We start from the raw sequence: 15,396 nt of genomic DNA, 5'->3' as shown, positions 1-15,396 counted from the left end.
TCAGCGGGTGGTGAGCAATTGCATTGTGCATCACTTGTTTGTACATATTAGTAGTACTATTATCATCATTGTATTATTATTTTTTTTTTTTTTTTCCTGTCTTATTAAACTGTCTTTATCTCAACTCATGGGCTTCACTTTCCATTTCTCTCCCCCGTCCCAGAGAGGGAGGGGGGAGGGTGAGCGAACGGCTGCATGGTGTTTAGCTGCCGGCCGGGTTAAACCACAACACAATACAAGAGAAATGGAGCTATTAGAGACAGTCCATCAAATGACATAAGATGCTAAAACACTGGAGCATCTATATGAGAAAAATATTGGAAGAGCCTGGAAAAGAGAAGGCTCAGTGGGGATGTCATCAACGAATATAAATAACTGAAGGGGGGCTGTAAAGAAGACAGAGGTATAGACTTCTCAGTGGTGCCCAGTGACAGGGCACTAGGCAGTAGACACAAAATGAAACACCAAACATTCCCTTTGAACATCAGAAAACACTTCTTCACTGTGAAAATGAGTCAGCGCTGGAACAAGTTAGGCAGAGAGGTAATGGAGTCTCCCTCATTGGAAATCCTCAAAAATTCCCAGGACATGGTCCTCATGGTTCTTGGCTACCTGCTCTAGGTGTCCCTTCTTTAGCAGGGGGGTTGAACCAGATTACCGTCTGAGGTCCCTTTCAACTTCAGCCATTCTTTGATTCTGTGATATAACAGCTGGGACAGAAATCAGATTTAATGAGATTTCAACACAAATGGCTTCACTTCTATTTTCCACCATCATGAACACTTACAACAGCAAACTTCCTCTGCCCCTCAGCTCATACCAAAAAGAAAACTTATTCTTGTTAATCTGAAGGAAGATCTTTTTTTTCTTCTTCTTCTTTATTTTCTTAGGATTATGTTTTTTAACATAGGGTTTATGTAAAGATGAGAGAAGCAAGATTGTCACTATGAATGTTTTGAAGAGAAAGTTCATACAGAAAAGGCAATCAAACTGTACGTTTCCCTGATCTCCTCTTAACCAAGCTGTTCTGCTACAAGGTCAGCATAGCTGCACTGATAGTCAGAATCTTTAAGTCAGATCTTCAAAATGTTGCACCAAGAGCTAGTATCCTTAAATGAGGGCACTGTTTAACTTTGTGTATTTTATTTTTAAAGCATAAAGTGATTTTTATTGCTTTGTTCTCTTCTCAGAGGGGAAAAAAACGATGTCATATATTTCTAATATTGCCAGCACAGTGTAATATTTCAGTGTCTCTAATAGGGACATACATAAAGAAAGCAAAATATTGCTTAAAGAAACAGTAAGTTAAATATATATATATAATAATGATTAGTGGTATAAGCTCTATAATCAAGGGTCTTTTTAATATCTGAACAACAAAAAAAAATCTTCTGGTAGTGATTGTTTGTTTGTTTGTTTTTCTACGTTCTCTCTTCTATTCAGAAATATTTGTATATGTCCATTTATTGCAATCATTTTGCTTCTCTTGTCAACTCAGTAAGATTTTAAGTATTTTGCCATACTGTATTTTATGAGCATGTTTTCATGAATTCCATAGTAAAAAGCAATATAGCATACAAGCATTAGAAAGGTATAAAATGTATGATTTTTCTCTTCAGATTAAATCTTCACAGTAGACAAGTGAAATACACCATCACTAAATCACAATTTACATAGGAAAGAATGGGGCAAATGAAATACATGCATAGTTAGAACATAGAATGTATTATACTTCTCTTAAAGTCCTTTATGAGAAAGCAGTATGAAATCAAGAAATCTCACACAAATACACACACAAATAAAAAACAGTCTGATAATGCTTAGTATATTCCAATGTAGTGGATAATAATGATTTCAATAGAAAAGAAAAGAAAAGAAAAGAAAAGAAAAGAAAAGAAAAGAAAAGAAAAGAAAAGAAAAGAAAAGAAAAGAAAAGAAAAGAAAAGAAAAGAAAAGAAAAGAAAAGAAAAGAAAAGAAAAGAAAAGAAAAGAAAAGAAAAGAAAAGAAAAGAAAAGAAAAGAAAAGAAAAGAAAAGAAAAGAAAAGAAAAGAAAAGAAAAGAAAAGAAAAGAAAAGAAAAGAAAGAAAATTAAAGAAAGAAAATGAAAGAAAGAAAGAAAGAAAGAAAGAAAGAAAGAAAGAAAGAAAGAAAGAAAGAAAGAAAGAAAGAAAGAAAGAAAGAAAGAAAGAAAGAAAGAAAGAAAGAAAGAAAGAAAGAAAGAAAGAAAGAAAATTTGGCTTACTTCTCTAATGAGCTTTTTTCTAATCTTTCTTTCTCTTTCCTCTGACGTTCTTTGTTCTTCTTAACTCGAGTTTCCCACAGTCCTCTTATGAGAGAAAAGTCAAATATTATCACCTGATGACCCATACTGTTGACATTAAGCTTCTCCTGCAAGAAGAAGCCATCATGATCACTTTGGGAGAGAACAATGAGAAAAATAAGGGACAGAACAATCATGTTTCGTTAAGTTTAACAGGGAAAAAAAATCAAAAGAAACATTAACATAACATGCTTTCTATCTTACCTATTTTTTGTAGTGTTTTGTGCTAGCAGTAATCAATGTTATATACAAAGTATTTCTATATAAAATTAATAGCTACAGATAAATGTTAAATTTTCTGGAATACTTGCACTTTTCCCCGTCAAAGATGAAGACACAGTTGCAATAAACTACCAATTTGATTAAGTAACACTAATGAAAATAACTTTAAGGACTTTGTGGTTGTAGCAATTTATGTAACTAGTGTTAAAATGAGAACTAATACAGTATTTATTCATCATAAGTCATGCAAAAGCACTCCGTCTTGAGTTCCTACCATAATGATTTTTATGGACATAAGTAATCCTGTCCTACTGTAACTGTAGGTGTTTATCTCTGAAATTAGTTAAAAGATCTTTCCTATAACACAAAATAAAAACTTACCTTCTGCAAAGATAAGATCCCCATTTACTAGGACATGTAAGTCATAGAATCATAGAATATCCCAAGTTGGAAGGGACCCATAAGGATCATCAAGTCCAACTCCTGACACCGCACAGGTCTGCCCAAAAGTTTAGACCATGTGACTAAGTGCACAGTCCAATCACTTTTTAAATTCAGACAGGCTTGGTGCAGTGACTACTTCACTGGGGAGCCTGTTCCAGTGTGCAACCACCCTCTCAGTGAAGAACCTCTTCCTGATGTCCAGCCTAAACTTCGCCTACCTCAGCTTAACACCATTCCTGCCAGTCCTATCACTGGTGTTTACAGAGAATATGTCATCTGCCTTTCCACTCCCCCTCGTGAGGAAGTTGTATACTACAATGAAGTCCCCCCTCAGCCTCCTCTTCTCCAGGCTGAACATGCCCAGTGACCTCAGCTGCTCCTCGTATGTCTTCCCCTCTAGGCCCTTCACCATCTTTGTCGCCCTCCTCTGGACACTCTTCAACGGTTTAATGTCCTTTTTGTACTGTGGTGCCCAGAACTGCACACAGTACTTGCGGTGAGGCCACAGTACTTTAGGTGAGGCCATACCAGCACAGAGTATAGCGGTTATCACCTCCCTCAACCGACTAGCAATGCCAAGTTAATCTTCCAACAATTCAGGAGTTAATACCAAAGTATTACAACCTGAGGCCATCTTTAATGTGGTGTTAAGAACTGAGCTGAACTGGATCCCAGCTCACCAATCCTTCCCTATTCAGTTAAAAAAAAAAAAAAAAAAAAAAAAAAAAGAAACTTTATTTTCCCAAAGTTCATCACAAAGTTCTCATTCTCTTTAAAGGGGAACATCACCGAGCTTGGCCAAATAGGAACTGTATCATCTTGCAACTTGAGGAGGGAAAAAACATGCTGGAGTACCTTTAACTACCACAAGAGAAAACCTTGGATTTGCATCTTATGAAATATAGTGTGAATAGCAATATGGTGTCCCATACTAATCTGTAGGAATGGTTCAGTATCAAAAAGGAAACAAATCACTAAAAAATATAAGTATAAATCTTGAGAAACAGGTAAAACAGCACTCTCGCTCTCTTGTCCGGAGTCACTGGTGAGGGTGTAATCCTCACAACACAATTTTTTTCATGAAATACAGGTACAGATCATTTCTGTCATTATTAGTTCATGTGCTGGACCACTGTGAACAAGTCTTACAAAACAGAACATTGAAGCTTTTTAAAAATAATTGTTTTCATATAGAAAATGAGAAAAGCAAAATCAGCTATTTATACTTCGAGGTTTCCATAGATTGAGATTAGATTCCACTTTTATTATACCATCCAGTTTTCAAAAGAAAGAAAGATAAGGGAGAGGGAGAGAGAGAGAGAGAGAAAGTGAGCACAAGAGAAAGGAAGAAAGGAAGGGAGAAAGGAAGGAAGGGAGAAAGGAAGGAAGGAAGGAAGGAAGGAAGGAAGGAAGGAAGGAAGGAAGGAAGGAAGGAAGGAAGGAAGGAAGGAAGGCAGGGAGGGGGGGAGGGAGGGAGGGAGGGAGGGAGGGAGGGAGGGAGGGAGGTAAGGAGGGAGGGAGGTAAGGAGGGAGGGAGGGAGCACCATTGGAACATCCACTGATAACTGACAAAGCAATCTGCCGTTTTCTTTACTGGGTATTTAAAGTTTTCAGCTATTATGTTTTTCTCAGACCTGCCTGTGATAATTTTTTCCAAGCTCTACATCCTTCAGTTGGGGCTATTGAAAATGGCCCAATTTCTCTGTCCTTCTGTTATAATACTGAAGAGGAAGAGAGAAATATTCTCTCTTCTGCATTTTTCCTCTTGTACTATCATAACTGTCTCTTTTCTCTTTACATATAGATCTCTCTATAATACATAACACTTAGAGGAATAATATCTTCTGAGCCAGCAAAACACCGTAATGTCCTCTGGAAGACACGTAGTGTGGATTAAAATGAATTATGAAGATGTATACCAAAAGGAAAAGTTCCTACGTGTCCACCTTATTTGTCATGTTAGTAAGAAACATCCTTACTAAAAACCTCCAAGTGCTAGCACAGAGATACTGATACACAGAGACTGATATTTTTGGACAACAAAATCTTCTGTATTTTAGGATGGTTAGATATCTGCTATCTTTGGTGAACATAAAACTTCTCCCATTGCTTGTTTATCCTTACAAACATTAACAATGAAGCAAAAAATTGTTCATAGCCTACCTGGAACTGACTGCTGAGAACAGCTGAGTCAAAACCCCATTAATAGCAGTGTAATGAGAACGGCGACCTTATTCTCAGTGGAATGGTTTATCTATAATCAGACGCACCTTCCTAAAATGTTTTCACAATTAATTTATAGGAAACTGGTTATCACCTAAAATAAAGCACTCTCCTCCGTTGCCTAAATCAAGAAACACGGTGACCAGAACTTCCCCCTCACAGTAGCTGCAGTCACTCTTCAGGATCTAATTCATTTTAATAGATCAATTCATAGCACTCTGTTTTGGTAGAAGGGCTATTGCAGGAGCTGAATTGCTGAGAGACAGTGAAGTGGCAGCTGGACACTTGACCTCTGCTGGAACTATATGGCCTTAATCAACAAAAAGTCTGAATGAACTGTGAAAGTACTCTATTTTCTTGACTTGTTCCCCGCCTTCCTGTCTCTCATGTTAAGTCATCTGTTCTTTATTGAGACACTGATTTATTATATGCTCAGGATGGAAAACTTTATACAACTTCTATCCACATATTGGATTAAACAGTGATGCATTGGAGTTTCTCTTCAATGTCCAAGTACAAGAGGAATAGGGGTGGGAGGTGAGAGGTGTCCATCATAATTCCTGAGGACTAATCTGTTCAAAATGAACAGAGCTACAAATCCTGATTAGATCATATGGTGGTAAGGTTCTAGAAATGTTCAACAGGATAAACACAAAAGTTTGTTGCTAGCTAGAGCTTAGAAAAGGCCACTCAACAAAATTCACAGAGCTATCCTGGGCTGAAATATGAACAAAGAGAATCAACCAGGATGGCATGAAACATGGGCATAAAGAATTAACCATATTTCTCTCCAAGTTCAGGTGCCATTCATTATGAGATGTTACAGATGTTGTCCAGGAAAGGGAGTCTGGCAAGCAGGAAGATATTAGACTAATCTGATACCAAGAGCAGGTTCTTCAGGGTGCTTACTCATGTGTGGAAAGAATTTGAGATGGAGAAAACACCTACCAAAAGTAATTTCTATTTCTAGAACATAGAGATGATCCTATTCAAGTTCACACACAACAATTGCTTTCTTCCAATCATTGTATTAGGCCTGCACAAGAACCGAATCTATCACATTGTAGTCACAGATGGGAAGTTACCTCTGAGTTGAGACATGCCTCATTATAGACTTCTTTTAACTTCCCTTCAACTAGCATTCCACACCTGTTTTCCTTCCCATACATAGAATCTTCACAGATAATCACTATGTATATTTTACCCTTTGTTACTAATCACAGAATGTGTGAAGGGGGCGCTGGGGGTCACGTAATCAAATTGCCACACTCAAAGCAGTCACCTATTCCAACTGCCACACTAAAAGAAGGATGTGTAGAGATGGTTGTTATACACATACTTCAGCCCTCTTCTCCCTCCAGTTTCCCCATTCTTTTGTAATTCAGCATTGCTCCTTTAACACCCCATACATGTTCATTAAAGACTAGTTTGGTCATTCTTGTGAGGATTACCCAACCCATCAACAAAGAAGTGAAAAACAATCATGATAGATAAGTAGATAGATGATAGATAGATAGGTAGATAGATAGATAGATAGATAGATAGACAGATAGAGATATTCATATACAATTTATTTCTTCCACAAGTAATAGGCAACTTTGTTTTCGATAAGGACAAGTCCTGACCATGGAGCCAGCATCTGCAAAGCCCTGCTTCATAACGAGGCAGAGTTTGCAACCTAATGCCATCTTCCTTAGGTGATATCTACATCTATATATGCTGTGGATCATCAGCTCACCTTTCTTATATGATGTACTGTTATAATGTTCATTCAATCTTATGAGTTATTAGTGAGATAGATCACAAAAGTAAGGCTCTTGAGTAGTGTATGATAGCACAGTGCTTTCCAGAGGGGGAAAAAAAAAAAAAAAAAAAAAAAAAAGTTCTCTGTGTGCGCCTATGGAAGCCAATGATCTTATCCCTGGCCATTTACACCTTCAGAGAAGTAATCTACAGGGCTTTAATCAATATCCTTAAAAGACAACATACTGGGAAGTCAACCTTATTTCTTATCTAATTCTTCTCGCAATAGTTAGCTCAGAAGCAAAGCTGACTATTAGGTTAAATATTTTTTTAAATGATTGAAATGTTTTCCTTTCAGAATTAGGTACACATTACTTTTTAGGCAAGATTTTTAAGTAAAATATATTTTAAGTAATTACTTTCAACATTAAAAGAGCTTTTTAAGAATAAGTATTTGCACTATGTGGCAAAGTGACAATAGAGTCTTTAACCAGTGAAACTTGAACTAATGGCAGAGAAGTTTCCTTTTCTTTTTCTCATTCTTTCTCTTTATACTTTTCCTCAGAAAGAGAAAGAGGGAAGAGAAAGTGAAAACAAAAATATTATCTTTAATAATAATCATATTAAAAATAAAAAAAAAAAAAAATCCCTTTCAGCACTATGGCTATTGCAACATATTTTTTTTCCTCAATAATAGGCTACATCATACCTAGTTTTCATCAATAATGCATACACAAGAATCTTTAAAAGTAACTTTTATCCAATCTACATTCTAAACATGGAATTTACTTTTCTTCCCATGAGGGCTGTGCTTTCAGTCTGAGGTACAATGTCTACAATATTTTTTCTCAATGTCATCTTTCCAGAGCCCCATGCTTTCACTAGAGAACCTTAAAAATCCCCTCTCCTCAAGAAGTCTCTCAGCCTTGCTCTACTTCAGGGTCCAATTCAACACTGAAACCAATTTTTATTTCTTTCCAGGCAATTTAATAATCTACTGCCTCTTTGAGCCAGTTGAAGCTGAGCAGATGTGCATGCTTACACAATGACACTCTGTCTGTATTGTTTTAATTCTCTGATTGCTATATGTTGTCCCTGTAAGCACTGAACAAAAGAAAGACCTTTAGAAATATTTTATTGTGATTTCTGGTCTTAAGAAGAAGACAGAACTATTATTTTACTATTTTGTAAAAAATGTATTCATATTACTACATATATAAACAGACCTATTAAAATCAAAGGCATTTCTTATGTGTTTAAGGATACTAACACACTTAAGCATTTGGAGGATTAGGTGAGAAAAAAAAAAAAAAAGAAAATCTTAGTGATGACACTCATCGTGTTTTCATTGAAATAATAAAACATTAATGCCAAATGTTATTTCTTGTTAAAGCATCTGCTTAAGTATATTCATGGATTACTTTTATTTTATCATTTATTTTATTTTATTGTGTAAATTAACCTAAAGGCACGCAGACAGCTCTCTAGCATCCCCCTTGGACTTCTTTCCACAGTAGCAGGACCCAGGAGCTCTAGACTAAAATCTGTTTGGTAAGGTGTTGAAAAACTACAGAATAAAAAAGAAGGCATCTGCCTTGTAACGTCTATAATCTTTATTATTTCTATGTATGGTTATTCTCAGATTTAGTATGCTACCTCCTAAAATCCCTCGCTCCCTTCAGTTACTGCTATGTCATCCCCTTGTGTTTGGGGTCCCCTGCACAAGAAGGATGTTGATCTATTAGAATGGTGCAGCCTGATCTAATGGATGGTTGGAACTAGATTTTCTTTAAAATCCCCTTCAACCCAAGCTATTCTGTTATTCTGTGATTCTATGATTTACAGGTATGCCATAGACCTGCTAGGCAATTCCCTGGCCATTTTTGACAACAGCCATTGCTGTCTTGACCACTCTGTTGTTTTTGTTCTTATTTGGCCTCTGTTACCAGAGAATTTGACTCTTTGTTTGTTGTTTTGTTTTGATGTTTAACTGGGGTTGGGAAAAAGGAGAAAAATGATAACTTGCGATACATCTGGAAGTGTAGCAAAACTGGGCAAAACTGGGCTATGCTGGACCACTCAGGCAACTTGTTTTATTTTGTTTTTGTTGTGGTGGTTTTTGTTTGTTTGTTTGTTTAAATGGGAGTGCTTTTCTGCAACTCTGTCTTTGATGCTGAAGGAGTTTCATGTAAGTTACCTGTGTGTTCAACACAATAGCATGACCTGTCTTATCTTGAAGAAGCAAAATGCTTAAGGACAGGCAAGCTAAAAGTAGCACTGAATTCCACACAGAAACCCTATAGAAGTGCACTTCAGATCATCAGTTTCATTGAATGAACAGTTTGCAACATTTCTGCTTTCATCTCAGCACCTGAGGTATATAGATGCTCTGAGAAGCAACATCTTTTGAAAGGAAAGTCATGGAGCATAGGGTAAGAGTCATCTTAGATATGATGACCACATGGCCTTCCAGAACTGACTATATCAACTCTTTTAAAGCTTCTTGCTGTTTGTCAAGGTTATCTCTGTCTTGTCTAGAGTGTGTTTAATACAGTTAGTCATATGCCAAAATTACATTTGCTTTATTATATTATAGTCTAGCCTCATCCGAACACAGATGGTGTCAGTGTTAATACTGGCCAACTTGCCTGTGCAGTGTGTATTCTATAGAACAAAACCCATGTCATCTCTTTAGTCAGAAAGCTGTCCAACATAGTTCTGCTAACTACTAATACAGCTAATATTAGTCTCTGTTACAATCCTTCAGAGTTTATACGGGTCTCAGTTGCCTTCAAAAATAACACTGTATAAACTTTCCATTGCTGAGTAGCCAAAATATTAATGTTTTTCTTTCTTCAATTTGTTTAATGGTCTTGTTCACTTGAGCCCTTTTTCTTTCAGATAATCCATGTGGGAGATCTGCTAAGGTTTCATGAATATTACTGGCAGGATTACATAGGTGAAAGCATGAGTGAACATGTCTCCTACCAATCCTGCAAATAATTTCTTAGGAAGTAAGCTGACTCACACATTGAATTCTTCAGAATGATCAAGTTATTTATCTCATGAGTCTTTAAATAATTCAAAAGGAACCTGACATTTGTATACCAATTAAACACATTTTTTGTGTTATCAAGGAAAGATTAAATTACAGATGCACGACGCTTTCAAGAGCATTTGAAAGGGTGACACTGCCCACAGAATACAACTGTGGTATGCTAACTGCACAATTCTTAAATGGGGCAGTGCTACTTTGGAAGTGGGAGGGGACTGCAGAGCAGGAAGCTGTTTTTCCCTACACAGTACTTCTGCTGGTAAAAAGAGCTTACTCTACACCATCAGGGAATTATTCTCCCCAGAAGTTTTGTAGGTTTATCTGTAGCTAAACCTGCCAAATGTGCAGATTTACCAGTCAGAGTTTCAGGTAAGGGATCCAAGTTAGATCACACCTCAGATCATATATGCATGCTTAAAGGGAGAACATGTAGGCAGGGAAACCCTGTGCATCATGGCAGGTAATCCCCTAGAAGCCCTGGGTCTGCAGAGATCCAGTAAATGCTGCTGCACCACAAAGTACATAGAAGAGAAAAGGAACAAGCTGCTCCAGGCTTGAGAAAGCAGTCCTGACACCTGGACACAAGCCCAGATGTTTTGGGAGTTTGAAATGTTCCCTCCTGCTCTCTCAACAGCGCATTCTCAGGCAGCCAGCTCCTAGATAAACAAACATAGACAGCAACATTTCCAAACTATTTAGTAGTCCAGCTTTCACTGAAGTTAATTTCAGAAATTAGTGTATTTGCATATCACAGGTCTTAATCCTAAATGCTCTGATAAATCAAGTTATTTTTGAGTTTTCTATTTATTATATAAAAGAGTTTTTTAAGGACAAAATCTGACATTAGCCTCTTTAACACATAAATAAATAACTTTTTCATAGTTTATATACCAGAGCTAATTGAACAAATATTTTTTTCTTAACCTATTACTTATACTTCAGGTAAGAATAACTAACTATGAACATCAAAAAAAAAAAAAAAAAAAAAAAGTACAAATGATAATTAAAATAAACATAAAAAAAAAAAAAAAAAAAGTGAATATAGACATTGAAGGGCTGAGCTTGGTTTCCACACATTTTTCTAAGCATATTTCTTATTGTCCAGTGCTGCAGCACAATATCTTACTGACAGTTTTCATTAATGAGTTGGTATTCTTGATGTAAAATAACCAGTCTCACAAAGATTCCCCTTTATCACTCCAGTCTTCACATCTTGATTTTCAGATAATTTTTCACTGGGTTATTCATTAATTAGGTCTTTAATTATGAATTAATTAACAGCTGAATTACAGCTGAATCCTTGTACTTCAACTCTTGTAGCACTGATATGTTTACCATTAAGCATGATAGATGTTACATACGCAAGGGGATTTATTACAGATGTATTCCCCTAACACTTCAGTGAGCTGACTAATTATTCAAGGTGATTCTTCCACTGGCAATGTAGCTAACAAAACACTGGACTGATGTCTATGACACAAATCACTCTTTATTTTTTCACAGGGCATTACTGAAGAGAGGTCTATTTCTCTTAAGATTGAGAGAGGTCTGATGGGGATGTATTTTAAGGTTGTTTTTTTCAAAGGAATAACAGTGAGCTCAAAAGTATATTACATATTTTTAAAAGTGGTTGAATCTACGAATATAGCTGTAATCAGCAGATGAAAACAATTGTCATGGGTAGTAGACAAAAAAATCCTCAAAAAGCTAGAGAATGTATTATGAGTTAGAAATACTCCAAATCAATTACTTATTCAAAGACACATGACAAATAAATTTGCATACAGTACCAATGAACAAAACATGGAAACTTTCATATATTATTATTTTAATTAAGCAGAAAGTTGCAGTCTCAGGGTTCTCAGACCTGTTTTATGTCATTGATTTTTTTTTTTTTTTTTTTTTAGCAGAACCTTTAATTGACTTATTTACATTCATCATATGGATAATGGGCTTTGGCCATCCCCAGGAAGAAGGACTACTAGAGTTACCTTTCATACACTGGCAGCAGCTTGTGGAGTTAGTTTTATGGGTGACACCATTAGAAATATTATTTTAGATTGCATTTCCTAATTGAGAATAGCCAGATAACAGAGAATAGACAAAATTTTTACTATGTCCTTTTGCTCTCTAGGTCCATTTTCCATGCACTGAACTAAGAAGAATTCTATCCTACTACCTGCATCTTCCCATGTTGCAGAAAGTGAGCAAAAACCCATGTCTGACCTATGACTCAAGCCTTTTAGTCATTTCAAATTTACTCATATGTTGAGTAAAATGCTCATAGCCTAAGAACTCAGATTACATGATCTAAGATGATAGAACAAACAATTTAGATAAGCAAGATAATATGCTGTTTTTAACTACTTCAGCAGCTAAGTTAGCTTAGCTTAAGTGGTCCAAACCCCACCACAGCTGTATTTCCTCAGTTTTCTTCCCTGGCCACTGATGTAGCCTTAGAATTTTCCACCATATTCTCCCATGCCTGTAGATAGGAGAAACAGGTGGCATAGACAGCTGGGCATCCTTCTTGTAGCAGTTCTTCACCTCCACCTTCTCTCTGAGCAAAGTGAATGAAACTCTTTGGTAGGATCCTTTTTGATCCTGGCAATGGTGCTGAGTTTACTACCAAAAGGAGGCGAACTGGTCTGTACCATTTAGCCTACAGAAAGTAATATGTCAATGATGACAACATTTGACTTTAAATTAAAGGTTTTGCTCACAAAATATTTGGCAAGTTGGATTTCCTATACCATGTTAGATCAGCTGTAAGTGGCCTTCAGAAACTGAACATCTATAACTCTTTTTAAGTTCCACTCTAAATTTTGACAGACAACAAAGATATATGACCTAACTACCCCAACCATTTTTTTTATTGAAAATCATTCACACACCAGCATATGTCCTTGAGATGTAATAGCAAGGGTTTACTACAAATGAGTCATGGAGTGAGCAAATAGCTGGAGTCTTGAAAGCTTTCCTAAATTATACAGTTTGGATTTGTCACAAGTGTAAATGTATTTACAGGAAAAAACATATGGGGTGAAGTTTACTATCTTTAAAGGTATCCAGCAAACACATCACTTTGGATTAATGCCTTGCATTTCAGCTGTTTTCCCATATCCATTAACACTTAAAAATCCACAGCACAGTAGCAGCAGCAAAGACCTGATAACGACATTTTACTTTCACTGCTATTTCCTACCTTGACCCCACACATCTGAAGAAATACAACAATCAGCAAATCTGTCACTTACCTACTACTAAAGAACACGAGTGTCCAGAGCTCCTGAGTGTACTCTGTGGTTATTTAATTTGGGACACAGAGGTTGTTTATAGCAGCAGTACAGCTCGTGGCCAGCCAGACCTGTCTGAACCCCACAGCGTGACTAGCTTTCCAGATGTACTAATATGCTATATTTGTAAAGTGATAACATGATCTGTGGTCTTACAGCAGAGGCATTGGCAGGATAAAATATCTATACTGCATGACTCAACATAGGACGAGAAACAGCAGTGCTGAGGGCAGCATCTCATTTGCACCAAAGTATAACAGAACTAATGTTATTCGTACTTATGTATTTTCCTTGGAAAAGCAAAAGGAGAATCAACACAATAAAGATACTGAGTATTCCCCTGGTACATACTCTGTCTTCCTTCCTACATCCTTACAAGTGTGAGAGATAAATAGACACACATGCACACAGACACTCACTGTGCAGTTGCCCTGAATGATTGATTTATAGCAAATACTACTTTTACTTGCTCATTTTTTTATGACTACTGCTGAGAATGGATGACAATATTCCTGTTTGCTGAGTGTTGCCACTGAAAAAAAATATCACTCTGGTATATCATGTTTGTCAGTGTGACTTGAGGGCTGGCAGTTCTCTTGCGGCTTGCCGGGAGGGCTCACAGCGGCTGGGGCTCCCCATGGGTGCAGCAGAGAAGGACCTGCCAGCTGGGCTGGTCCAACCTCCCCAGCCAGTAAAAGAGCAGCAGAGGGTGCACCAGATCCAGGCACCTCCATGGGGAGAGTAACAGGACAGGGATGGGAATAGGAAGGGGAATGGGGCTCAGGCCAGACCCTGAGATGGGCCTACAGGTGGGGACAGGGCTGTGGGAAGCTGCAGACCAGCACTTCTGTGGCCTCACTGGGGCAAGGTCTGATGGCCCTGGGGGCTGTAGTGAGATCCTAGGCCATGTTGAGATGGAGAGGAGGGGGCATAGAGTGGGGCTGAATTGGCATGCTGGGCTCTGGGTAGGTGGGAGAGGCCACAGTGGGGAGGGGAGAGGGGAGTGGAGGAGGCAGGCAGGGAGAGGAAGGCCATCAGTGACCTCAGGACCTTGATGACAAATATTTGGGTCATATTCTTAGTAAAATAAACCCATTCATTCCTAATTTTTAAATCTTTCTTTGTCAAAAAATAACTTAAAAATTTATACCTTCAAACAGAAAGAAAGACAATGCTTTTAACAGAAAGTTTCAGGTCTGTTCTTTTCAAAAATAAGGTTTTCCTTCAGAAACATTTCCAAAAACTGCTTTTGATTTAATTTCCTTTTAAGTTCAGCTTTGCAATTAAAATATCATTTAATTTTCTGATAAAGAACTGGCATTTTCCAACCATCTTTGTTTATTATTCATCACTGCCAGTAATAACAAGCATTAATTACAACAGCTGGGCTTGGCTCAAAATTCATATACCAGTTTTACATTGCTGTGTTTCCAGTGCTTGCTCTGAAACCTTACTACGTTGGTACTAGCAGGAGAAAATCGGGGGTGGGGGGGAAAAAAAATGGAGATTTAATCTTTCAAGTTTGTCTTCAAGCCTGGAGGAGATAATATCAGGATTCACCCTGACCTTTTTGATATAGCATGCTTCACTGCTTTGGTGGCATGCCTGAAGAATCTGCACCACAAGTCCTTACCCTTTGGTCATCTTATTTTTCACAAACATTAGTGATAAAAAGGTTATTGATCACCACTACCACATCTGAGTTGCCTAAGATGTATTTGTTGTCTCTTACATCTGCCCACCTACAAGCACATTTTTGCCAAATAGCTATCAGAGTTTTCTGTAGCTGTGATGCATATTGGACTTTAGCTGCAAGAGCTGACTAAGCAATCGGTGAGAGAAGCAATATGCATATATACTGTGGAGCAGACAAAATGCATCCTTTGTGTTATCAAAAGCACACTCCGTATTTTTGTTTGCACACTGCCTACAAAAACACATTCCTGTATTTTTGTTTGGAACACAGGAACATTAAATTATTCTTTGGGTACCGCACCTGGGACACAACAACACCAAGCAGCACTACAGGCTGGGAGATGAGTGGTTAGACAGAGAAGTGGCCTGACAGAGAAGGACCTGGGAGTATTGATTG

The 15,396-nt window shown here is 37.4% G+C and overlaps 1 protein-coding gene across 2 annotated transcripts in view; it reads right to left on the bottom strand.

Annotated features, from left to right (window-relative positions):
* LRRC2 (leucine rich repeat containing 2) overlaps window positions 1-13,402 on the bottom strand; it is a 72,392-nt gene extending 58,990 nt beyond the window's left edge. The window contains exons 1-2 of one of the 2 annotated variants that reach the window (XM_068667287.1): window positions 13,266-13,402; window positions 2,244-2,389 (exon numbers count right to left, since the gene is read on the bottom strand). In XM_068667287.1, the coding sequence (XP_068523388.1) occupies window positions 2,244-2,368 (125 nt within the window). In that variant the 5' untranslated portion in view covers window positions 2,369-2,389; window positions 13,266-13,402. Of the gene's footprint in view, window positions 1-2,243; window positions 2,415-13,265 lie in introns of both variants that reach the window. The other variant, XM_068667288.1, reaches the window with a different exon arrangement.
* Window positions 13,403-15,396: the final 1,994 nt, after the last annotated feature.

Source organism: Anas acuta, chromosome Z, assembly GCF_963932015.1.
Source record: "Anas acuta chromosome Z, bAnaAcu1.1, whole genome shotgun sequence".
Taxonomy (NCBI): Eukaryota; Metazoa; Chordata; class Aves; order Anseriformes; family Anatidae; genus Anas; species Anas acuta.
This window is presented reverse-complemented; position numbering and strand designations above follow the sequence as displayed.